The sequence below is a fragment of the Lycium ferocissimum genome, chromosome 1 (assembly GCF_029784015.1).
Source record: "Lycium ferocissimum isolate CSIRO_LF1 chromosome 1, AGI_CSIRO_Lferr_CH_V1, whole genome shotgun sequence".
Lineage (NCBI taxonomy): Eukaryota > Viridiplantae > Streptophyta > Magnoliopsida > Solanales > Solanaceae > Lycium > Lycium ferocissimum.
In genome coordinates this window covers 16,368,403-16,394,746 of record NC_081342.1, presented here as the reverse complement: position 1 = coordinate 16,394,746, position 26,344 = coordinate 16,368,403, and the positions used below count along the sequence as shown (strand labels likewise).

The 26,344-nt window shown below is 33.9% G+C and overlaps 1 protein-coding gene across 3 annotated transcripts; it reads right to left on the bottom strand.

Moving 5' to 3' along the window:
• Window positions 1-10,835: 10,835 nt before the first annotated feature.
• On the bottom strand, window positions 10,836-23,467 carry LOC132050288 (tyrosine decarboxylase 2-like). Of its 3 annotated transcripts, none has more exons than XM_059441483.1 (14): window positions 23,276-23,462; window positions 23,067-23,187; window positions 22,567-22,639; window positions 22,145-22,375; window positions 21,527-21,690; window positions 21,171-21,311; window positions 20,271-20,330; window positions 19,035-19,199; window positions 18,682-18,738; window positions 17,696-17,760; window positions 16,996-17,119; window positions 16,163-16,300; window positions 15,937-16,043; window positions 10,836-11,225 (listed from the first exon to the last, which is right to left on the bottom strand). In XM_059441483.1, coding segments are annotated over exons 1-14 (1,503 nt in total). In that variant the 5' UTR covers window positions 23,278-23,462; the 3' UTR covers window positions 10,836-11,170. The 3 variants fall into 3 exon arrangements, with proteins under 3 accessions (XP_059297466.1, XP_059297474.1, XP_059297479.1); XM_059441491.1 differs by having other exon boundaries at window positions 15,919-16,043; window positions 23,276-23,459; XM_059441496.1 differs by lacking the exon at window positions 18,682-18,738 and having other exon boundaries at window positions 23,276-23,467.
• Between the last annotated feature and the right edge of the window lie 2,877 nt (window positions 23,468-26,344).

Genomic DNA, 26,344 nt, shown 5'->3' with positions numbered 1-26,344 from the left:
CAACAATGACACAACTTTGTACGTCAAACTCAACATTAGCTTCATCATTAGACTTCTTTTTCATTCTCGCTTCATCATTGGGGACTTCTTTTTCTACCTCAACTTAAACGCGGGGACTTCTTTTTCCTTCTCTCCTTCAAAGAATAGGATCTCGACTTCAAAGAATGGGGACTTCTTTTTCCTTCTCTTTCAAGAGGCGATCTCGACTTCAAGAAATAGGACTTCTTTTTCATTCACAACTTCAGTAGCAGACTCCTTCTCAACTTCAGTAGCAGACACAGCAGCAGGGAGATCTTGATCAGTTGGCACAGAGAGATCTTGAGCACTTGTCACATGGATATCTTGAGCATTTGGCACATCGACATGTTGAGCAATTGGTTGATCAACATCAACCTCACCAGCAGCTTCATTGAGAGTCTCCTTTTTCTTCTTGGCCTTCTCGCTCTTTCTAATTCTTTCCCCCTCAACATAAGCGACAAGAACCTTCAAAGACTTCTCAATCTTTTCCACACGGTGCTTCAGTTACTCATGCTCCACCTGCCCACTTGGTGCAGCACGACCCATAGATGTCCCAACACCAACATTATCTTTTGCGGCTGAATTACCACCAAGATCTTCTGAATGATTATCCTCGGCCTCTTGAGTACAATTCTCATCAAAATGCTCCCTGGACTCCTTCCCCTTCCTACTAGAAGCCTTCGATGAATTTTTTGTTGTAATCAAAACAGTCTCGGCTTTAAGTTCACGCTCCAACTCATCAATGATTGGATCATTATTTTCATCATCATATGACAACAGATTTTTCTTGTAATCCTACTCCAACTCACGCACTGTAGGGATGAGGTAAGGGTGCACCATCTACAAATAAAGAAAACATTAACATTAAGCTTATCTTTTTGCTAAAAAATTAATAATAGACTCCAAATTTATACCTTAATAACTCCAGCTCTCTTAAATAGATCTCCTTCAGCGAATTACTCCATTTTCTTCATGTGCCACCTAAGAATCCTAGGAATAGGGAAAGGAACCTCCTCTGATTTCCTAGTATTCCTTCCAAGTGCAGGAAAAACTTCATATGCACAGACCTGTAATCTCAGAAATAAAAACTGAGTGAAAAATAAACAAGACACAGTCTATACTCTACTTGTTACACCTCGTGGTTTTTGTACTTTGAGATTCGTCGTGTGTCGGTGGTTCTAGTCTTGGATGCGGGGGTTATCAAGGTTAAATGAGATTAGACAAGTTTATCTTATAGTTATAAAGGGTTAAGTTCATGTTTAGCAGGTATTGGAAGGATTACGGGTTGAACAAATCGACGAAGAATATGTTTTGGGGAAAAGTGGGTTTTACGGTTGGATATACAGACCGTATAATTTTTACGGATCATATATCTGGCTGACCTCCACCGTAAATCGATTCTAGAAAAGGGCGAACCACTGGTGGGATTTTACGGTCCAATTATACGGATCGTATAATTTTTACGGTCCGTAAAGTTGACCGTAAATCCGGGTCGGGCCAAATTTTTAAGTTATATATATATCCGACCCTTACTCATTTTATTTCATTTTCAACATTTCCCAAGTTCTTGAGAGCTCTAGAACCTTCTTCCAAATATATTTAACCAAACCCAAGTGAAATCAAAGATCAAAAGGCAAAAATCAAGATATTCAAGTGCTGGGAGGCTCGCTAGGGTTTGTAGAATCCAAGAATTCATTTGGTGTTGAAGTTGGGGTTTCATTCAAGTGGAATTTGCAACACTCCGTAAACTTGAACTAGGTGTGAGTGTATAAAAATCTAGTGTTAAGATGATATTATATCTATATTAATCCATTCTTGATGAATTCGGGTGGAAGATGGTCGTTTTGAAGTCAAACCAACAATTGAAGTTCTTAAGGGCTCTTAAATTCGCTTAAGTTTTGGTAGGTCTGTCTTCTGGGCGATTTTCATGAAAATGTGTAGCGAATTTGGAAAACCTTCCTTGATGAAAGTTGTAGATCTTTGAAATATCTTTCCAATGGTAGGTCGCTTAGCCCAAGAAAAGTTATGTCCATTTCTTGAAGGGCGCAAAAGCTGGAAATTTCGCCCAAAGTACGCCCAGAAAGTACGGGATGTCCTTTAAAGTACGGGACGTCCTTTTAGGCCGTACTTCTTCCGTTCCTTAGTGTTTTTGGCAGACAAAGTACGGGCTACAAGTACGGGACGAACTTCAAAGTACGGGACGTACTTTGTGGCCGTACTTTCACCGTTTCTGGCAGAAAATTTGGTTTATAATGGGTATGGTCTTATTTTGTTCCCATTTTTTTTCATTCTCCCAAACCCTAAGGACAAAAATCATTCCTCCAAGTCTTCAAATCAAAGGTAAGGGCACCCTTAACATTACTAATCCATTCTAACATCAAACCCATGATTCTTGTGACCAAAACCTGTGGTTTGCGTGATAATTCTTCCCAAAGTGATTCAAGCTAGGGTTTGGGTGTTCTTCATTAGGAAAGTGAATTGTTAAAATTTGTTTAACGTATTAAGGTATGTCTCTTTTCAAAATCATTTTTGACTATAAAAGTGATTTGTATGTCTCTCTTTTAAAAACTTATGTTGAATGAAAATCACTTTTTGAAACTATTGTTGGAAGTATAAATTTTATTCAAGGTTCTTTAATGAAAGAAAGGAAAAGTAATCTTTTCATGTTTCTTGAACTCTAAATCATGTCTAAATGGTGGTTAATGTGTGTGAGGGGACAAACCCACATTAAACTTAGATTGTAACAAACCCTATATATGTATAAGATATTATGAATGTTTTCCTCTATGAGAGATGCTTAATAATGATAGTTAAGAGTTGGTAATGACATTCTCATTGATGAATTGGGACATGAAAATCTTTCGTAAAGAAGTTATACGTTTTCAAAACATTGATTGGAATGACTTATTCTTTCGATATGGCATAATGAACTTTAATGACAATTGATGATGTGGCTACCTTACAAATGCATTATGAATTGGCTCTATGCTACGAAACTTTGTTGTGTTTTGCCTTGTTATTCGGGAGGAAGAGTAGCCACTATGGATCCTAGTGTATTAATTGCCTTGCCGTTCGGGAGAAAGAGTGGCCACACGGATTCGCTGCAGGGTATTAATTGCCTTGCCATTTGGGAGGAAGAGTGGCCAACACGGGTTCGCTACCAGGGTGTATTAATTGCCTTGCCATTCGGGAAGAAGAGTAGCCACCGTGAATCCATATTCTGGTGTATTGCGCAGTGTTGTTGATATTGATCCTAGTGTGGTAATTGCCTAGCCATTCGGGAGGAAGAGTGGCCACTACCGGGTTCGCTACCGGGAGTACGGTTTATGCCTAGCTATTCGGGAGGAAGGATAGCCACCAAGAATTACATATTCCGGTGTGGTGTGTGTTTAGGAACCTCTACAGGTCATCAGCCTTCGATGTGATTGATTCTTGGGCCTGTATTGGCATGTTTGATATTCTTATTCTCTCATGGAAATGTTGTTGACAATCATAATCAATTTGAAAGGCATAATTGAAAGTTGTAACTTGACAAAAGGCTTTATAATCGGTTTTGATAATTCTTATTGAGATACTGTACCGAATAAAGGTTTCTTACATTGGTTTTCTGATCTTCGAGAATGATTTCTTTATATATTATTATATTTTATTTTTATATTACTTGTTGTCTCCACTGAGGCACTCCTTGAGTACGAAAGTACTCGGTGCATACTGTTGTTTTTATGGTATGTTAGGTAACGACAGGTTCGTGACACTCTCTACGATGCTTGGGAGAACTTCTTCACTCTTTTGTTAATTTAGTGAGCCCACATCCTTGTTGGTAGGACAACTTCTGTTTCATTTATTATTCTAGATTTTAGTGCGTCCGAATTAGATATTCTTTGTGTCTCTTAGAAGCTCCATAAATAGTTGTCAGAATTGTGGGTAGATTGTCAAAGTCTCGTGCTACTTAATGGGTGTTTGCCACGTTTATGACTATTTACTTATATTAGACTTCCGCTGATTTTATTTCATAATTATGATCCTCATATATGCAGTTACTTATAACCTTGTTTAATTTAATAAGGAAAGATTATGTAAAGGAACTTGATGTTACATTTATTTTATATACTGTTGGAGGCGAATATTGAACCTGGCAGGTTCAAGTGTTATTATTGTGTCGTTTAGGTTCTTCCGATGTTGTTCATGACGTCGGATGACGGTCATGTCTAGGGTGGGTTTTGGGGCGTGACAGAATTCCAAAGCTTATCCTTATGTGATAAAAGGTTAGCTTTCACATCTATTACATGTTATTAAGAATGCTTGGTTGTTGAACAACTTGAGTGAGGGAAGAAAGTGGAAGAGGAAGTTCAAATATGGATTTGATGATATTTTGAGTAGTAAATTAACTTGGGTTATAATTATTAGAATGTTTTGAGTATAATCTTGTTATGAGGGGAAATAGTGATGATGAGGGGAGTGTTGTATACAGGTGTATAAAGGGTTGTGTTGAGTTGTTAATATAAATTGATTATGAGAATGAGTTTTGAGGTTTAATTGAATATAACTACTTGATTATGATATTGTGGATGTTGTTATTGCTGTTTAGGAGTTGTTTTGTAATATGGTAGAAGTCGATGAAATAGAGGAAGTGCGACCCAGATTTCGTTAGCTCGTCAATCATTCTAGTTTAAACTTAAGAGTGTTTTTAAGACTTAACCTTAGTATGAATCCTTTTAAATGTAGATTTTGCGGACCTTGGAGGAGAATATTAAGTAAATGAGGAGTCGTAAAGGTATGTAAGGCTAACCCTTTCTTTCAAAAGGCATGATTCCCTAATGGTGAACCTATACATGATATCCACAATATTCTTATTCCTGTAAATTCTATAAGCTCATAATTCTTGAGATTCTTATGATATTGTTGACAATGTTCATTGCGATGATAACGATAACGATTATGATGATGAGTTCAATTCTAAAGATTCCATCCAAGATATTCGCAATGTTCTATTCCTAGAAATGCTAGAAGTTTATGACTTTCAATATTCTTGAGATACATTTAGTGAAAACTCTCCATAGTGATGATGATAATGATGATGGTGATTCCATAATAGAAATCGGGGGTTTACTGACTTTATGTCACTCTGATAGAGTTGTAATGTTCCCTTGGGTACTCATGTATGTCATATATGTATATAGCTATTTTGTGACACCGCGCATATATGGCCGGGTATGATACCTATTGCGCGCAGACCACTGCAGTTGGGTATGGACAACACCGAGCCTTGTTATGGCCGGATATGGATGACACCGAACCTATATGGTCGGGTATGGTATCATTATATGTATAGGTATGAAATGTCTTCTGTAGAGAAAGGTTAAGTAAGCATGTTGAACGTCTTAAGAGGTATTATGAGGTATAAATGATTCATTTGTCTTACGTTATTCTCCATACTTTTATCATATTACTATTCATGCCTTACATACTCAGTGCATTGTTTGTACTGATGTCCTTTTTGTTTGTGGACGCTGCCTTCATGCCCGCAGGTAGGCAGGGAGACAGACCAGACCTTTAGGCTGCTTCATCAGTGATTGCATAGAGGTGCTCCAATTGATCCGGAGCTGCAATAGTTGGTATTATTCTTTTGTGTACATATATGGGCATGGCGGGATCGTGTCCCGTCTTTATGATATTACTTGCTCTTTGTAGAGGCTCGCAGACAGATGTGTATAGCTAGATATCCCTCAATTTGGTCGGTTCACCTTTTGTATATCATTTTGACAGCCTTGTCAGCTTGTGTATATATGGGCATAGTTGATCATATTTATATAAAATGGTGTCTTAGTTCGGTGGAATTTGCGTTATTGATGCATGGTAATTATGAGTTAGCCATGTGGCTCACCTATAGATGATTATGAAAGTATGATGAGAGGGTGCTCGGGGGTTAGCTCCGGGTGCCCGTCATGGCCCTCCGGTTGGGTCGTGACACTACTGCACCAGTGGTCTATAATATTCACCATGAATGCTCAGTGGAAGCCATAGAGAGCATATGATGCAACCCTTTTCTCCGCGTGCACTTGGTGGTGCTTGGGAATGTCTATCTTGTTCTTCAAGTAGTCCAGAGTGAGTTCAAATGATTCCTTTCCCCAAGGATAGCTGCGAAGAACTCCAAATCGTCTGCCATTTTTTATCGTGTCATGATCCGCGCCCTCGACACGTCTTTGGCAAACGCTATTGTGTGCGAGAAACCCATTGACAACATTTGAGCTTTCCTCTTTGGTCGGCCTAGGCCTGCGATCACCGCCAACAACTTTTGCGAAATCTTGCTATCGCGACAAACTTTTGTGCGAGAATGCTGCCTTTCTTAAGTGCCCTTTCCTCTCTGGTCGGTACAGGATATGATCCACGGTTTAGACCGGTGATCAAAGAAAACTCATTCAGCCAAAATACACGGGCTTGTCGTTCACAGAACCACGTCTCGCGCTTCTTCTTGAACCACATAACGAAGAACGTATAGTACACCAACATTCCATTGAATCTATTGAAGTGTTCGATATTTTTCTTAAGTGACCAAAACGAAATGCACGAACATTTTCCTAAGTTTATGAACTTTTATCGATGTTTTAAAATTGACGAAACAATGTCGACCTACTCTGCTTAAAACTTTTGTTGGAAACGATTCGTAATCATCCAGCCAATTGATCAGACCATACTTGTCGACGTCAATTGCCCTTGCACAATATGGCAACAACAAGGGATCAACATTTTCATCACCACCAGACTCCTCAAAAACATGGGGATCATCTCTTTCGCCTCGCCGACACTATACGCGTCATTATTCTCTTGAGGTATGCTTCGTTTCGGTTCTACGGTTTTCTTCTTTTACCTTCTCGGCTAACTTCTCTACCTTTTCTTTTTCTATCATCAGATGTGGCCCTAGAATGGGTTTGAATTATGTGCCCTCCTCTTCCTCTAGTTCTAACCATTTTTTATAATCTATATACAAACAACACAGTGACGTTGATCAGCCACAACAAAAAAACAAGAATAATCGACCAAAAGTCTATTAATAGACAATACTTTACAAAAAGCAAAAACAGAAAAACAAAGATGGAAATAAGCAAAATAAGTAGAGATAACACATATTTCTAGCAAAAAACAGGCGAAACTTCCAAAATTTAGAGAAAAAAAAATCTCAACTTTATGAACACTAGGGTTCTATCGAGTTCGTAAAATAATAACAACTTTCATGGCAAAATGGAGCTCTAAATGCTCTGGAGGAGTTGCTAAATTAAAGAAACTACCTGGAATGGACGGCAGGAACGTTACCAAGATTGGGGGAGAGGGAGAATTCTGATGGAAACTTCAATTTTTTTAGAGCGGGAGTTGGGAAGAAGTGAGGAGAGAGAGGGGACTTTTGTATATTTTAATAATAAGTGAAAGGAGACTTAAGTGTATAAGTTGTAAACTCCAAAGTTTTTAAAATTATTTTTAAAATTATAAAGTGACCCCGGGACCACAATCCTTAACCCTAAAATGAAAAAATAAAGGAAAAGAAAATGAGTAGCCCTTTTGCAAATTAAACTAACGGAGTGGCTTCAAAGCCAAATACTCTCCACTCACTTGTTGCATGCTCAAAGGCGGATTTAGGGCGTATAATTTGGTTAAATTTATTACTTCTGACTTCAAATTATGTGTACAGGTGTAACAAAAATGTATACTTATAATAATCTCATATCATTAATATAAGTTATAAATTTATCAACTCTAAACTCTGAATTTTGCCTATGCTTAAGCGAAGCACAGTTTCGATCAGCAGTTGGACCGGCACTATAGTTGTTACATGAATTAATTAATATGAAATTTTGACCAAAATAATACATTATTTAGAACAATTAACAAGAATAATACAATACTTTTAATTTACAGAAATAGAATAAACGTAGTTGTGAGTAACGTTTTAGGTAATATTTTATTAAAATATTTTAATGGAAAAAAGTTAGGACAGATGGAATAACGAAAATATAAAACGTAAAGCATCACGAGTTACTGGGAGTTACGACTCTCTGATTCTACTAATTACTCTCTGCTAAAGTACAATTTGTGGGTCCAAGATGATTTTCATTTCTCTCACACATTTTTTCTATGCTTATTTTCTTACTTTTTCTTACAAAAGTGAGAAATCTCCTATACTACAATGTATATTATAGTTTCTACACAATTTCCTAAGATAAAAGATAAAATTGAAGACCATTCAATTTAAATAAACATAAGTAAAATTTATTCCGTTGTAAAATTTGATTGATACACGAGCTGCTCTTTTTATGACTTTTTGTTCCTTGTGGCCGAAGTGCATTGTTGTCTTTACATATTTCGAAAAAGTATGCAAAGATATTTGTTTATCATAATATAATTACAATACAATTTTAAATATCATCTTTGATTGTAAAAGTATTATTAATTACAAAGAGATAGATATTTCAAAAAAAGAAAAAAAAGGTTTAATTAAATAAACTTTAGTGACAAAAGTATGTGTATTAAATAAAACTTTTTTTTTTTCCAGTTGAAGAAGTAAATAAGAATTAATGTGTGTTTAGAAAAAGGAAAATGAGTGAGGGACTTCTATGGAACTTAAATCTCCACTTTAATTGTGCAAATTTCTTTCGTTATGTATCATTTTTGGTGAGTTTGTTAGAAAGAAATAAAAGAGAGAGAGAAATAGGAGAAAAAAGTACGAAAAGAAGCACAGAAAAAAGGAGTGAGAGAAATGAAAATCACTTGGACCCACAAGTTTTACTTTAACAGAGAGTAATTAATAGAATCAGAGAGTCGTAACTTTCAGTAATAAAATACTTGTAAAACGTTATTCATAATTACATATTACGGTTTCGTTATTCCGTCCGTCCTAACTTTTTTTGTAATTTTTTTTAATAAAATATTACCTAAAACGTTACTCATTTATTCTATTTCTGTAAATTTTTAAAATATTGTATTATTCTTGTTAATTATTTGAAATGAAGTATTATTTAGGTCAAAATATGTTCCAACCCTGACATGCGATATGTCCATAGTATTTGCATCAACATAAATGGTAATTAAAAAGTTTGACCATTTGATGTGATGTGCTCCATTCTGCTTGGAGAACAAAACAATTCTAAGATACATGAATGTACACAGCCGACATGATTTAGATAGTTTTCAAATCGCGTGCTTCCTTATACTCCAAATCCATTAATAATCCATCAACCCCACCTTTCTCTTGCATAAAGTAGGGAAAAAGAAAGGGAAAAAAAAGGTTGACAATGTCAGAGAATTTGTTATTGTTTAAATTAAAGTGCCGCAATAAACAATATATGTAACTTTGGTTACAAAAATACCAGAATATTTACCTAACTCTAGCTAGAAAAAAACTTAGAAACGCTACATGAAATGTAGACACACATCAATACTTGGTAACATCGCAATTTAATTATTTGGTAAATTTTCTTTTAACAACTGATCTACACTTTTTATTCTGTATGTATAAAAAGATTGACCTTCATCCCTAAATGCCAAATTTTTCTTCCTCTAGCATTTCCAACGCAGCTAATATAAACCAATACCTCCGTCTAGAGTTAAATGCATGTTTAGTGTGACTAAAATTGATTCATACTATATGTTACTCTATCCATCCCAATTTATACGAGGGTTGATCTATTTGGGAAGTCAAACAACTTTTTCTTTAATTCTGATTTTCTCCAATTCTCTTCATATATTGTGAATTATTAATTATGCAAACTTATAATACTTTTTATTAGTTTTCAAATACGTAAATTTTATTATAAAATACTCGAAAAATTATGTTTGAAATTGATAGTAAAAGAAAGAGTCGTTTGACTTCCTAAATAGGCCAACCCTCATATAAAATGGGAAGGATAGAGTATTTCTTTTTCATTTACGTGATCTTTTTTAAAAGCTATTTAAAAAGGAAAGAAATATTTTTATATTTTTTGGCATGAATATGGATTAACCGGGCCTTAAAAGCGAGTATCGAATACCATGAGAAAAACTTTATACTTTTCATTTTATTCTTAATGATATACTTTTAACAGAAATATCATAAGATGTTCAAGACTACCAATTTTCTTTAAGAAATTTATTTGTGCTCCCCATCCTATTAAATACCGCCACATCAAGGGAGGAAGCATTACTTTAGTTTGCACGTTAGGTTATAATTTTCTTTTTGTGTTTTCCCTTTCGTTTATATATAAAATACAAGGAAAATGTCATATCGGTAAGTGCAAAAGTGTGTCTCGTGCAACTTTCTTTTCATAGAGTTCGGGTAATATATTTGAAAAACTTACTTTAAGAAAGTCGTTAAGTGCGTGCGGAGCATTATTTTTGGACAATCTAAAAAGAGAATGAATACAAAAATGTATGAGATTTGATCATCACGTAAGCCCACCTTTCCTCTTTAATCTTTATTTATTTTAGTCCAAAAGAGGAGAAAAAATAGTTCAACTTTTGTACACTAACAATACAATTAGGTCAAAATTACCTATAATAGCAAGTAATTCTAATATAGTGACCTGTATAATAAACTAATAACTTATTATAATATGTTAAGTAAAATATATTAATAATATAAGAAAAGTTTATTGTCAATGTTTTTAAGTTAAATTAGAACAAATTGGAAGAGGGAAATAGATAGACCGTGATGGAGGAAATAATATCTATTGACCTCTTACAATTTGGATAGAAGAAAATGACTTTTTCAGATCTCTTATGTGTGAAAAGCGAAAATCTCTTGTAAAAGGGTCATAAAACATTAAAAAAAGTTTGTAAAGGGTGGGAAGTCCTCTAAATTTGCCGTACAGACAATTGACATTTCATCCTTCAGAACTTGTATATATGTATTTCCTGTCCATTGTATGCTTGGCAATAAATTTACACCTTCTCTCCTTAGGAAAATCTCATTTGCTTATATAATTTTGTGTATGTGCCACTACTAGTGAATACTTTGTTGTGTCAGGATAAAAAATAACATGCAAACACCGAAGATTGCCAAGACAAGTTGGTTTCCACTTTCTGCAAATTATGGAACCAAGTTTTGTACACATGAAAGTGGATTCTGTGGATGTGCCCATTACCTCTACTTTAACTTTCTGCATTGTCGTTTTTTGCCATTTCTTTATTCCTCCTCCTCTTCCTCTCTCCACCCTTTATACAAAGATATGCATACATGCCTTCCATTTTGTGACGATTAAAACAGCCTGTAAGCATCTAACTCAATATTGAAGGTTTAAATGAAAATAACACATTAGAGCTGCGACATGGCTTTTAGCCCTTCGACTGAACATTCTTCGTTGAAAATTATACAGTACATGCAGACATGTCAATTATTACATATTATTTGTACATATTAAACAACCTTAACGTGTCACTACACTAAAAGAGGCTTTTAGGGGCAATATATTTTCCTTTTAGCGGCAATAGTTATTGCCACAAAAACATTTACCAGCAATTGGTTAATGCCATTAGATCCAAGGTCGGTAAAGCCTTTAGCGGCATTTATTGTTAGGGCTAAAGTTTGGTATTGGCGGTAATAATTGATTCTAGAATATAATTAGCGGCAATTAAGTTATCGCCGTAAATTAATTGCCGCTACAAGCATATTTTGTTGTAGTGATGTGTGTATGTGTGTGTGTTTCTTCTTCAAAATTCAAACACCCTTGACAAAATTTCTGTCTCTGCTCTATCAACATATAGGACAACATACTAGAGTCTAGAGGCAAAGTTAGAAGGTTACTTACAGCTTCAGTTAAATCTAATAAATTTAATTCAAACATTATACTTGTATTACAAAATTCACTAAATATATACAAAAATTAAATTAAAAATTCATGCTAATACCTTATATAACTATTCAAAAATTAAAAATTCAGAAATTAAAATTCTCATTTCACCTCTGCACATATGAATTAACATTTACAACCCCTAAATTAGTTAGGGAGTAGGCCTAAGCAAAATAGGAATAGGCTTTCGGCATGACACGTGGAGCTGATGTAGCTTTTTTTCGTGGTTTATGTATACCAGTAACATATTCAATCACATTGAATTTGCAAGCTTGTCAAACACTTGTTCATACTTCACATCAGATACCACACTTTGGTCGGCTGATTTTTCAATATATTTAAAACCAAGCAGTAACTCTATGGTCAAGTATCATTTCCACTTCTTTTTCACGTTAAAGTTTAGTATCATGCTTATCTCAATTATTCTTTTTGCCAACTCATTTAGTTTAATTCACATCATTATTTGTTTAAGTACCTAGCAGTGATACTTGTATCAGATTAATAGTGTTGCAGTCGTCGCCTATCACTAGGGAATATCTAACGCACTGTTTCAATTATATGTCATTTTGAGGGGAAATCTCTGAAATTAATATTGTGTTAAGCCACAATAAAAATTTTGCATCTTTCACAACGTTTAGAAACTCGGTTCCCTAAATTGCTAATCTTAAACTTTGACGTGATTCTGTTCAAACAATTCTTTTCTCCCGTTAATTTAATATTTTCTTCCCCTATTATAGGTCAAAACATAAAGGGAAGATAAACACATTATCCCACTAGATGAGTCATCATTGTTTTAAGTAGGGACTAATGACATTTTATAATAAGAAAACTGTCCATAGCCCACATTAGGGGTGTATCGTGTACCTGAATTGGTTTGATTCGATTTTTATCGAATTAATCAAAAACTAAACAATGGGTCACTATGAAACTATTGAAGGCAATGATGATTCTTGCAGCCAATCATCAGAATAAAAGATTTTCCAAGTTCAGTTGAGTGGCATTACGTGATTAATGATAACATGTAGAGGTAGACACATGCCCAGTTGTCGCAGGAAAAACAAAAAACCCCTACCAGTAATCTAATCTTTCTTGGGTAGAACAGAAAAGTCATTTCAAGTAAAATATTGTAACAAGAGTGTCAATAAGAACAAGACAAAACAAACTGCATTTTGATAGCGAAATTACTTTACTTTATTACTACTATATAGAAGCATGGGTCTCAACCCATGCTTCGTCGTCCATTAAGCACTAAAAAAAAAAAAAAAGTGTGATCCCCATATTAAACACCAATCAATATTAAAAAATTAAAAAATTAAAAAAAACACCAACCAATATTAAAAAAAAAAAAGTAAAAAAAGTGGAACCCACCATCTCCAAACTCACGAGAAAAAAAAAGCGGACCCCATATTAGCAAAATCAAGCAATATAAAAAAAAATACAAACAATGTCAAAAAAAAAAAAAATGCAGACTTTGTAGTCGTAGCAAACACTAATATAATAAAGTTTTAGATACGGAGCACAAACTACAATGTTATATTAATCGTGTTTTGAACATAGTATCCCATATTGACAAAATCAAGCAATATAAAATAAAAAAAAAGTGAATCCCATATTAAAAAAACAAACAATGTCAAAAAAAGAAGTGCAGACTTTGTATTCGTAACAAACACTAATATAATAAAGTTTTAGATACGGAGCACAAACTACAATGTTATATTAATCGTGTTTTGAACATAGTATATATATATATATATATGCATAAAAATAGTGCAAACTAATAATGTCCAAAAGGGTGGGCCCCATACTAAACAACACCAAGCAATATAAAAAAAATAAAAAAAAAAAGAAGAAGAAGATACTATATAAAGCATGGGTTTAGACCCATGCTTCGTCGTCCGTTGTCCCTTAAAAAAAAAAAAAGGAGGGGGTGGGCCCCATACTAAATAACACCGAGCAATAAAAAAAAAGGAAGAAAAAAAAGTGGAACTCACCATCTCCAAACTCATGGGAAAAATAAAGTTGACCCCATATTAACAAAATCAAGCAATATCAAAAAAAAAAAAAAATGAACCCCATATTAAAAAAAAATATAATGTTAAAAAAAAAAAAAAAGTACAGACTTTGTATTCGTAGCAAACACTAATATAATAAAGTTTTAGATACGGAGCACAAATTACAATGTTATATTAATCGTGTTTTGAACATAGTATATGTATATATATTATATGCATAAAAATAGTGCAAACTAATAATGTCCAAAAAAAAAAGGGGAAAAGGTCAAAAATACACCTCTACTTTGGAAAAAGAGAGAAAAAATATCCTCCGAACTTATTTTGGGTCAAAAATACCCTCTCATCCTTAAAGTTTTCAAATATACCCCTTGTCTTGACGAAATTATCCCCCTATAACTTGAAATTATTTTTTAAACCCATCATTTAAACCACGACCCAACTAAATAATTACTCATTAAGATCCCCTTATTCCCCCAATACGTAGGTTTGAAGTTTGAGGAATTTGGGAATAAGAGATCTTACAATTATTATTTAGTTATTTAAATTAAATGATGGAGTAAGTTTAAAAATAATTTGGTTATTTTGGGGGATAATTTCCATCAAGACAGGGATATTTGGAAAATTTATGATGAAGTCGATATTTCACCCAAAATAAGTTCGGAGGATATTTTTAGCTCTTTTTTCCAAAGTAGAGGGGTATTTTTGACCCTTTTCCCAAAAAAAAAAGTGCACCCTATAAAGGATAGACCCCATACTAAACAACATCAAGCAATATAAAAAAATAAAAAATAAAAAGTGGAACCCACCATCTCCAAACTCACGGTAAAAAAAAGTGGAACCATATTAACAAAATCAAGCAATATAGAAAATAAAAAAATAAAAAAGTGAACCCCATATTAAAAAAAAATAATGTCAAAAAAAAAAAGTGTATTTGTATTCGTAGTAAACACTAATATAATAAAGTTTTTGATACGGAGTACAAATTACAATGTTATATTAATCGTGTTTTGAACATATATATATATATATATATATATATATATATATATATATATATATATATATATATATATATAAAATAGTGCAAATTAATAATGTCCCAAAAAAAAAAAATGCACCCCATATTAACAAATCAAACAATATTCATGTAATTTTCAAAGTATCTCATTAAGTCAATAATGATGGATTCATTGCACGTGCGTATCAATCCATTAGTGAGCAAATGAAATTATTTTCTTCAAAAGGTTAAGTAGTCAAACCATACAATTTTCTTTCTTTTTATATTAGCGCGAGATCTAATTTATTAAACTGTTGTATTTGCTATTCCGCCATGTCATTTATTTGTTATGTTTACTAAAATAAATATACTTAAAATATTTATATTTTAAAATAAGATAGAATTTAATTACTTTTTTTATTTTTATTCTTACTCTAATAAATGTGAAAAGAGATTAATGTCGTAAAAAAAAATATTAAATGAAGATCAAATAATGAATAAGGTAAATTAGTCAAATTATAATTCTAATCGACGTTTTCTTAAAAAACCATGCAAAAGACAACATGACAAGTAAAATGAGCTAAACCGAGAATATTTACCAAAAATTAAAAAATAGTATTTCTTCGTTTAAATAGAAAATCAATTTCTACTTTGTTTCGTTTTAAACATGTAAAATTAATTTAATAATTTGAATTAGAATTATGCAAATCAAAATTTGATAAAAAATAATAAGTATTTTACACCTTTAAATTAATCGAATTAAAATTGAAAGTATCAATTGATGCTTAAATATTGTTATTGTTTTATCTCAAAGAGAGGAAAATAGTTTCCTTTTAAACAAGTCTTCTCTTTTAAAAAATATTAATAAATTTGCCGATTTTGTATTCGTAGCAAACATTAATATAATAAAATTTTAGATACGGAACCTACAAATGTTATATTAATCGTGTTTTGAACAAAATATATATATATATATATATATATATATATATATATATATATATAAAGTGTTGGGCCCGTGCGCAGCACGGGCATAGGCCGTCTAGTCAATTAATAATGATGTCAAATAATGTACTATTAACATTTACTTAACAGTATAGCAGCCTCATCTTGTAAAACTTTCCAAGCTGTAACAATGTGCCTCTCTTCTGTCAGTGGAGCCCCTACTGCAAAACGCAGTATGTATCTATCTGAAAGAATCTGCATAATTCGTTGATAATCAGTAAACTGTATATGATTAAATTACTGAAGCAATCAATTTAATCCTCACTTCTGAATAAAGACAAGTTTCTCTGGAAATTGGCTAAATTCAAACATACCGTGTGAGAAATAAATAGTTTCCCAGTTGAGTTGACAGAATCTAGCAGGTCATGGTTCAGTTTGTTGGCATAATCTTCATTACTCGGGGGTGGAAGTAGGCGAAAACAAACCAATGAGAACTTCCGAGGGGTGACAATCTGCAGTTAATATACTTCTCAGAGGACAGATTTCTTAGATAGAAGAATATTGGGATGCTTTTGATAGAAACAATTGTGTGTGCATAATCTACCCAAAAAAATAACATGCTACAAAAATGCTTAATAAAGGGAAGGCATAATGCTGCACAACAATTTTTAGTTTAGTCAAGAACTGTAGGTTTATATTGAACAATCCATGTTTTCATTTAGGTAAAACTAAGAGTTCTAAATCTAATGATCATCTTTACAATTGAAGGAACATGTGTCACCATGTTGAAAGTAGGGGAAAATGGACAGCTTTGTTAAGGTTGGTAATGATAAATAACTACAGAGGAGACCAACTAGAGTTTTGTCACACAAACATTCTGCAGAAACAGGACAACTTGATAGGATAGCCGCGCCCTTTAACTAATACCGGACCTAAGATTTTTGTGAGGTGGATTCAGAAAAAGTAATTCGGAGCCTCCTTAATCATTAATGTAAAGACATTTCTTGTATAAACAGTGTTTAGTAAAGTAAATACCATACATAGTTTAGATTTCAAAGTGTAAGTTACATAATAAACACTAATATTTTCTAATCAAGGGGATTCGGCCTTTTTTAAAAGGTAGAGTTTGGCCAGTTCCTGTAAACGTCCTACTTGACTAAGTGAAGCATTCCACATAGGTTACTTTGCATTGATATGAAAATTTTACCTCAAACCTCTGGTCTTGAGCAACGAGTTCCTCGAATAGCTTTGCTAGTTCTATGTGGTTTCTTATGTAAGCTTGAAGCTTTTCCAGCCCATAGAGTCTCAATACCATCCACAGCTTCAATGATCTAGTTAATAAACCAAGTTAGATATAAGCCAACTGCACCTGATTGTTGCAATTAGTTCATCAGAATATTTTAAAACAAAGTTCTTTGGTTATGCTGCCAAAACACCTTGAAATGATGTTGAGTTTACAAAACTGTTTAAACTTTTCCAGAATTTTAGCTTGTGAATCATTAAGCTGTAACACTTAATTTTTAAAGACCAAAGTATTTCATAAACCCTCCATGACAGCTAGCTTTCATGAGCCATCGTGATATATGAGTAAACAGATTCTACAAGTAACTCTTTCAAACCTGAAGCAGTAACACTCATGAGCACAAGATCGTAGATGCTTTTTTTCCACTGTCCAGTGTTTTATATTGCATGTTATTTTTCTTCAAGACATTTGTCGCTTGTAACAGCTATGTGGGCACTGTTGCCGACCTATAAATAAATGTGTCGCCTCTCTAAAAGTTCAAACTTTTAGATGGGGTGGCACACAATTTAACATGCACCCTAGCTAACTGTTTTTGCTAAGGAGAGGTTTTAAAAAAAAAAAGGACATGCACCCTAGATAACTTTATATGACATTAATGGCATACCTGAACCTGCGTCCAAGAGGAATTTGCCAATCTTTGTAATCCACAACCAAGTTTCCTTGAGAGGCCTGGAGTATCAAGGGTATTACTATAGGGTGAGCCAAAATTTTCACAAGCAAATGCATGATCAAACTATTCGGTAATGTTACTTCCAAATAGAAAATTCAACCGGTTATAAAGTAACATTTAAACTTTTGAAAATAACCCCAAAAGGAAGATGTTACATGTTGAACCTAAATAATAATTTATTTCATGCAATAGAAGCCATTTCAATCAGAAGTTTGGCCATCAGATGCTTACAACAGATACAGCGGGTGCTTCAAAAGCACAAGATAACTAGTTTACAAAAAAAAATTAATTCACAGATTATGCAGAGAACCCCTTTCAATCAAAGACAATGATACACATAGAAAAGACTGATCTAAAGAAAACAGATACAGCGGGTGCCTCAAAAGCACAAGATAATAGTTTACAAAACAAAATTAATTCACAGATCATGCAGAGAACTCCTTTCAGTCAAAGACAATGATATACATAGAAAAGACTGTCTAAAGAAAACAGGTAGAGTTTGATCAAGTAGGGGTAACTAAAAGTAACCTATGCGTGATTACTTTTCATAAATTCAATTGCCATGTTGCTCCCGCGTCCCGGGGATTTAGTTTAGTGGTAAGAGTGCATTGTGTGATGTGTGGTTATGCGAATGTCACAGTTCGAACCTTGCCGAAGCCAAAAGCCTGGTATTTAAGTGGAGAAGGGCAAAGGGGTGGAGCCATTATCAACCGAGTTCCGAACCGTGAATCACTGGTCCTCGGGGATTTCTCGATTATAAAAAAAAGATCAATTTCCATGTCCATGGTTTGAATAAACAAGAAATAAGCTCTAGTTTATCTGTGTTAGACGGTGGGATAATATTATGTTCCACGATATGCTAATTATTTATTACTACTAACAAAACTCAAAATACAAGTACCAAACCTAAGTATACTTACTTTGTTTTTGAGATATTCAGGATTTGTTGACAGTGACTGGATGAGTGCACCCCGGTCCTGTTCAGATGCAAATTTCATAAAAGTTTAATTACCCAAGCTAAAGAAATTCATGTTAGCTCCTGTGTTTGGTAAAGTATGCATCCAGTAAATGAACTTTTAAGAATATGAGTTATCAAAGCAGCAATCTAAAAAAGTTTGGCCATCTAGGGAAGCTGTTTCCAGCATCTCGTAAGATAACATGCACAGGTATTCAGTCAGGAGATACTTGGAAATACACTGCGGTCCACAGTTAACAGTTGATTGCCAGCAATTTTATTTATTTTATAGAATAACACCAGATGATAACCACGTACCTTGACCCAGAGAGCTGAACAATCAAAGTTTGTCAGGAACCACTTATGTGCATTCATGTTGAAAGAATCAACTTCTTCTACACCATTGATAAAGTGCCGGTATTCCGGACAGATACATGCACTTCCAGCATAGGCAGCATCCACATGAAACCACATGCTATTACTCTGTCAAACAGGCATGTGACTTAGCCTTGTTCCATATGGACTTGACAGTGAATATATGGATCACTGAACAAGGAAGCCAAAGAACATATTTAAAGCCAAAGAACATATTTAAAGCATATTTACAAGACATCTGATAAAAGCTCATTGACTAATTTACTGAGTTCCAGAATTGGAAGGTTCATAAAATGGCTTACAGGAGTGTAATACAGAGAACTATAAGATGATTCTTCCATAATCTTCGCCCACAACAAATTCAGGTTATACTTTATGTTGCTTTGGGCATCACTTTTATGGCTTGTGCTAGACATCAGTGGGGCTAAAACCCAGGTGTAGCATCTTGAAATGATTTTTTTTTTTTTTTTTAATACTTGAGCCAGTGGTGAGCAACAACTACAGGTTTATGAAACAGGTCTATCAACCACAATATAGAAAATGTTGTGATATTTAATTTGTTGGACACTTGGTATTGTTGTTTCATGGTTACAATTTAGCTTCACTCTGGAGCATCAAAATAGCTTCGGACCTGTAAAATTTTGTGTTAATATTTGAGCTAGTGGTGAGTTATATGCAGTCTAAACCGGAAGAAAAAACAGAGAGAAGCTGATTGACATGAAAACTTACGTTTTTTATTCGATCCAAAGCAGAGAACAAATTTAAAAATATACACTTGGGAGTATGTAAATTAAAATGTATACATGAAGTATGAAGAATGGTGCAACTAATGACTAAATGTAGACTAAGGGATCTCTTAGAGTTCAATTGTATATAAATTCTTTTGGTTCACAAAAGTATAATAAGAAAGCAGCAAAGGAAACAATTTAAAGTGAAAGTGAAAATCCTAGCAGTAACAAAACGAACCAAATGAAAAAAAAAAAAAAAAATAGAACTTCTCAGTTTGCCTTCTAAAAGCTGAAAACTGTGAACGAATAAAACAAAGCCGACTGAACTAACCAAATGCCCAGCCCTAATTTGAGCAATGGTCATACTTCCTTTGTTCATCTACAAGTTAAAAATATATCCCCGATAACAGATTCTCCACTCATGATATCCAAACGCCTCACCAGGTTTTACCTTGGCAATCTTTCCCAGGGCAAGCAAAGGATCCACAGCAGTGGAAGATGTTGTACCAATCTGTGAATCAACCGCAAAGACTGCTTTAGCATTTTAAAAACCACAGCAAGGAAATCACACGTTAAAAATCAGCAAAAGAGAAGTTAGAAAAACTCTAAAGGTGGCATCCATTTATTTTCTACTACATTGACTCCATATACTAAATTTACAACAAGCACTGACTACCAACAATTTGCATCTAAAGCTTTAAACCAATATGTGTATGTGGCAAGCATTAGTTCTTTCTATCATTACTGGAGCCTAGTTTACATGGCAAGCATTAATTCTTTCTATCATTACTGGAGCCTAGTTTACACTCGTGCTGTCTCACATTTTAAGCATTTTAGAGTGCTTACATGTCAACCAACTTGATACATTAACAAACTAAAAGAACACTTGTGCATGGAAAATCACCCAGACAAGTTTTACTCTGTGTATACGAGGGAAAGGGTCCTTATTAGATGTTATTGAATCAAAGAATCATTTATCTGCCAACTAGATGAGCCAATATAAATATTTCACTGAAAAAAATGAATAAGGAAAATGCATTAAAATATATATATGAATACTAAAACGTTAGGACAACTTTAAAAAGTCTCAAAATCAATTTAAGTTCAAGAAACATATCCTAACAATACAGTAATTACTGGGGTGAATTTAATGCTCTACTTTCTCATTTGTAGAATAGGAATTAGCAGTAACTTATCTTGTCAACGAGAGAGATCTAAGGGCTATGCAGTATCATACCCGAAATAAAAGATACTTAAAAAGTAAAACCAAGAAAAAAGTTCTTTTGCTAATACATTGAAAGATATGGTTTGGCAAGATGGACATGGTGTCTTCTTTTTCTATTTTCCTTACAGTAGCACAAAAGAAGAAGGGTATTAAACCAGTGGCCATGTCATTTGATACAGCTTCTGAAAGTGTATCAGGAGAAAGAGCGTAATCCCTGGATGGGTCTGCTTTCAGCATCCGAAAGTTCTCAGGATGGATTCCTCCTATCTGCCACAAGCAAGAAAGAAAGAGAAATAAATCTCAGAGACAAATTCCATGGGTTAGAAAAGAAACTTCTTTTTGCAGAAAAACATCCTTTTTCGTATGTTCGATGTAGATAAATATTGGCGTACTGAACATCAAAATCCTCTACTTTTCTTTGTCACTGGTTTTGTCAAGTAAATCAACGATCATGCACCACGCAAATCAATTTTGACATTTACCTGGCAAGCTTTCTGTAAAGAAGAATGAGTTTGATCAGAACAATAGACGACAAGTTTGCCAATTGCATCTTTTCCGACTCTTCTCAGAACCTTGTCCCGAGCAGCTAAAAGCACAACTAGAACAGCTTCACTTGCTGTTCCCTGTATGACTCCACCTCCTTGACCTGAAAGTCAATTTCAACAAAAGGAAACCAATTTGTATGGCCAATCAACTCCCCTGGTTGACCTTAGCAAAGATATCTTTTGGAAAGGAAATACAGTGGACATATTTATGTGGATCGTCCATCTTTCAACCAGCTTATATAGTAAGTTTCTATCTTTGCCCTCGTAACTTTTCTCTTAACTTGTCACAATATTCTTTTCTTTTTTTTTTTTAATCACAATATTCTAGCACACAACTTTAACCAAAACTCAAGATTAAGTGTGCTCTAAGAGAACAAGTTGTCTCTAATTTAAAATTTTCATCTTGTACTGATAAGAACACAATAAAGGATTCACACATACAATTTTTTCTCACACTAATCTATGATTTCACATTTTTGGGCTGCTGGAATGGAAGACAAAGGCATGTAGCTTTGTAGAGGAAGTAACAGCTAATGTCAAACATTATGCCATTACCTGTTGAAAGGAATTCATCAGGCAACTTGAGTGCTTTAGCAAGCCAATCCAGAACGATCATTTCAAGTTCTGTCGCTGCTGGAGAAGTTATCCAACTAAAGCCCACCATGTTAATCCCGGCACTGAGCATTTCACCCAAAAATCCAGCCACACTACTATTTGAAGGAAAATATGCAAAGTAATCTGGACTCTGCCAGTGGGTCACCCCTGGTAATATTTTTGTTTGAACATCTGGATCAAATGGCACAAAAATCAAACTACACACATTAGCATCCTGCTCATCAATATATGATCCTTTCTTTGTTAAGATGATGCAAGAAGTCAAAGAATCCAATTATATACAAAATATACTAACTAATATATCCATTTTGACAGCACAAGTAGGTGAGGAAATATAATAGAGTGAGAACTAGACATTTCACCTTCAAGAACGTCTTGCAATGTCTCAGAATGAGCAGGTGCTGTTTCAGGCAAAAGCTTACGAAGATAACCTGGCTGTGCGGCATGGAAACAATCAATAACTGAGGTCAGATTACTAACAACTAAACCGAATTTTATGATGAACGATGATACTAGTTCCTGTTCATAATAAGTGTCTACTTAGCCTTTTTATTTTGGTTCAAACATTTACCCGTGAGGTTTTTATGTAATCAAGAAACTATATTAATTAATTAGTATTCAATTAAGGATAGTGGGGTATGCGTTTTTACGTAATCAAGAAACTATATTAATTAATTAGTATTCAATTAAGGATAGTGGGGTATGCTAAACGCTAAGTGGACACTTATTTTGAACCAAAGGAGTATCTAATATGGTGACAACTAGGATAGTGTGCAACTAGACATGTATCATAAAAAAAAAAGAGTGAGCCTGTTTATGGGAAGTAATAAGGAGAAAGAAATTGATGGGTGGTTATAAAAACCTGAACTTGACTTAGAACAGGGAAGTTCTCAATGTTTTTGTAATAATCAGCAATGAAATCCACCATTTTATGACCATACTCTCTCAGTTGCTCTGCATCCATTGGCTTCAATTCACTCTCCCTAACCACATAAAACAAAGAAAACACAAAAGTTATATGCAAAATCACATCCAACAGAAAATAGCAAACTTAATTGGGTTGGGACTTACATTTCAGTTAATGTGTGAACTGTGTGCAACAAATGAAAAGCGAAAAAAATGAGAATGAAATTGCAAGTTATTGATAGGCAGAGCAAATGAGGTAGTGAAGGACAAATGAAAGACGCCAATGTCCCACGTTACATTTACCAACTCCTTTTCTTATCCCCTCCCCTTTTAGAGTCCGCAGCCTAATTGACCCACAAACGTGCGTGTTTGACTCAAAATACCCGCTAAAAAAAAAACAAAAAAAAACAAAAGGTTACAATACTATATTTTGAGCAGGAAATTCCTCTGCAATCAGGGGCGGATCACGTCATTGCCCAGGGTGTTCGGGCAAAAGCTTACAGTATATATTTAAGGTAAATTTTTTGTGTTCATGTACATATATTAACTTTTGAACACCCTGAACAAATGCAAAAGGCTAACTCAAGTGATTCAATTATTTTTCCGAACACCCTGAGTGAAAATCCTGTATCCGCCACTGTATGCAATAGGGATTAATTATTTAGCAGCCCACGTTCGACAACACTCTTTTATATAACTCATTCGGTTAAAAGAACTCACATTTTTAAAAATGCCTAATTCAAGATGCTTCATTAAAAAAAAAAAAAAAAAAAAAACATCATTCATTACAATAACAAAATACTTAAGATTCATAATTCAAGACAATTCGAATACATTAAGAAGAATTAAAATACATTCATAAAATCATGAAGTTCTTCAACCACGAGAGGCTCTTCCACTACAAGAGGTATTTGCACCACCACGGCCCTGTAGGTTACACAAACGCTTATCATGGCCAAACTCCTTACACTCGAGCACCTTCGAGAGTATGTCTTATTCAGAACATTCATTTAATTGGGAATCTGAGTTCATGCGTTAACACGCATTTTACGGATATACTCCTTGTTAGCAATCATTGTAAATGACTCGTTTGTGAATAAGACTGATCATCAAGTGGGTAGGAACTACCCGCATATGCTTTAAGATAATTTTTGACGTTGTATTCCAATGCCACCTAATTTGATATTGTTTTTCTCGTTGCCTAAAAACACTTAATGGCATGAGAACACGACATGTGGTATGATTCCACATCAATTTGTTTAGTGTGTTGTTTTCAAATTTCATTTGAAAATTTGTCTTTATGTGCCATAAACAAAAGCGATGGTAAGCAAAGGGAGGTTGCCACCCTGTCAAATGAAACATATTGTTCAATATGTCATGATGTCGAGCAGATTGCACGTATATACCCATACGATCCTTACTAACTTATCTCCTCAAATGTGTCAAAAACATCCCCTATGTCTCGTTGCTCTCGTTAGCGGCAATGACAAAAGCAAGAGGGAATATCAACCCATTAGCATTCATTCCTATTGCAATCAGTAGCTTGATGTCGTATATCCCGTACACATGCGTGTCATCTATGGATATAACTGGCCGGCAATGAGCAAAACCATCAATGCATGGTTTGAATGTCCAAGACAGAAAATTGAAATTAGGCTGAAGTGACTAAAACACCCCTAAACTTAGCACGAATTGCAACTTTAGTCACTGAACTATTGCCACACTTAAAAACACCCTTTATCTTGGCTAACTGAATTTTAATTCACCCCCGAATTGACATGCCACTGCAAGTGGAATGCACTCGCTGTCCACTTGGCGTTTTCGTCCTATGTGTCCTCCACGTAGATAAATTGTTTTTTAAAAAAATGGTAAAATTAACAATGGATTTTTTTTTTAAAATTTGGAAAATTTGAATTTAAAAAAAAAAAAAGCGAAAACTAGATTTTTAATTATGATGTCTTTAAAAAATGGATTTTAAAAATAATAATTGAAAACTTGATATTTTTTTTAAAAAGTGTCCTAAAAACCCCAGATTTTCATGATTCTTTTAGGAAACTTCTTTAAAAGGAACTGGAAAACGGTTGATTAAAAATGGAGTTTTATACAAATATGGAAAAACTGAATTTTTTTTTTTAAAATCCCGGTAAATTAGATTATTTTTTAAATCTAGAAAAAAGTTGTTAGTTTTCCACTTTATTCTTATAAAAATCAGTATTCCAGATTTTAAAAAAGTCCATGTTTTTAATTAAAAATTCAATTTTCCAGATTTTTTTTTTTTTAGAAAAACGGTTTTTTTAGTTTTCCAGATTTTAAAAAAGCCCAGGTTTTTTAATTAAAAAAATCAATTTTCCAGATTTCTTTTTTTTTTTTTTAAAAAAAGGGGTTACTTCACCAGATTTAAAAAGTTCCAGATTTTTTATTAAAAAAGCCAGCCCAAATTTATTTTTAAAAAATGGGTTTTCCACTTTTTTTTTAAAAAAAATAGTTTTTTCTGATTTTAAAAAAATCTCTTTTTAATTGAGTAAAGGGATGATTTAGATGTTGGAATAGCAAAAACAATTAAAGGGAAATGTAAAAAGAAATTGATTCTTCTTGCGTAAAAAAAAAAAAAAAAAACTGACGTGGAAGCTTCTCACGCACGTGTAGGAATTTGGGCACACTTGTTGTGCCATGTGTCAATTCGGGGGTGAATTAAAACCCAGTTAGCCAAGCTTAGGGGTGTCTTGAAGTACATCAATAGTTTGGGGACTAAAGTTGCAATTCGTGTCAAGTTTAGGGGTGTTTTAGTCACTTCAACCTTGAAAATATTACCGACCATACAAGGATGGGGGTCGAGCTTCCACTTTACAACAGTACCAGGATTGAATTTTTGTAGAGCTGCCATATACCTAGGCAACTGCTAGAAAGAGCCTCCTATGTACCATAAATCATCTCAAAAGTGCGCCTACGGCCGAGATATCCCTTTCTCTTGCTTATCGTTTTACGATATACTCTCTCAACATTTCTAATGCATTTTTTTATGGGAATCCTGGACAAGTTTAAACAAACAATATTTAGCAAGGTGATGAACCTACCGATAATGATTAATATTGTTAGGGTTTGAAGAAATATCAACTGCACCGAAATTAACATTTGGTACCACTGGCCAGTTTTATGAATAATTTTCACTACACAGACAGTTCAAGTATTGTAAATACTAAACATCAAAACACTTATATTATTTAATTAATAAAA

Coding starts and splice junctions, on each gene's coding strand:
- LOC132050288 (XM_059441483.1), bottom strand. Junction 22,376..22,566: donor ATTGCAAGACGTTCTTGAAG/GTGAAATGTCTA, acceptor CATTTGATCCAG/ATGTTCAAACAAAAATATTA. Junction 18,739..19,034: donor GTTCAGCTCTCTGGGTCAAG/GTACGTGGTTAT, acceptor GCATCTGAACAG/GACCGGGGTGCACTCATCCA.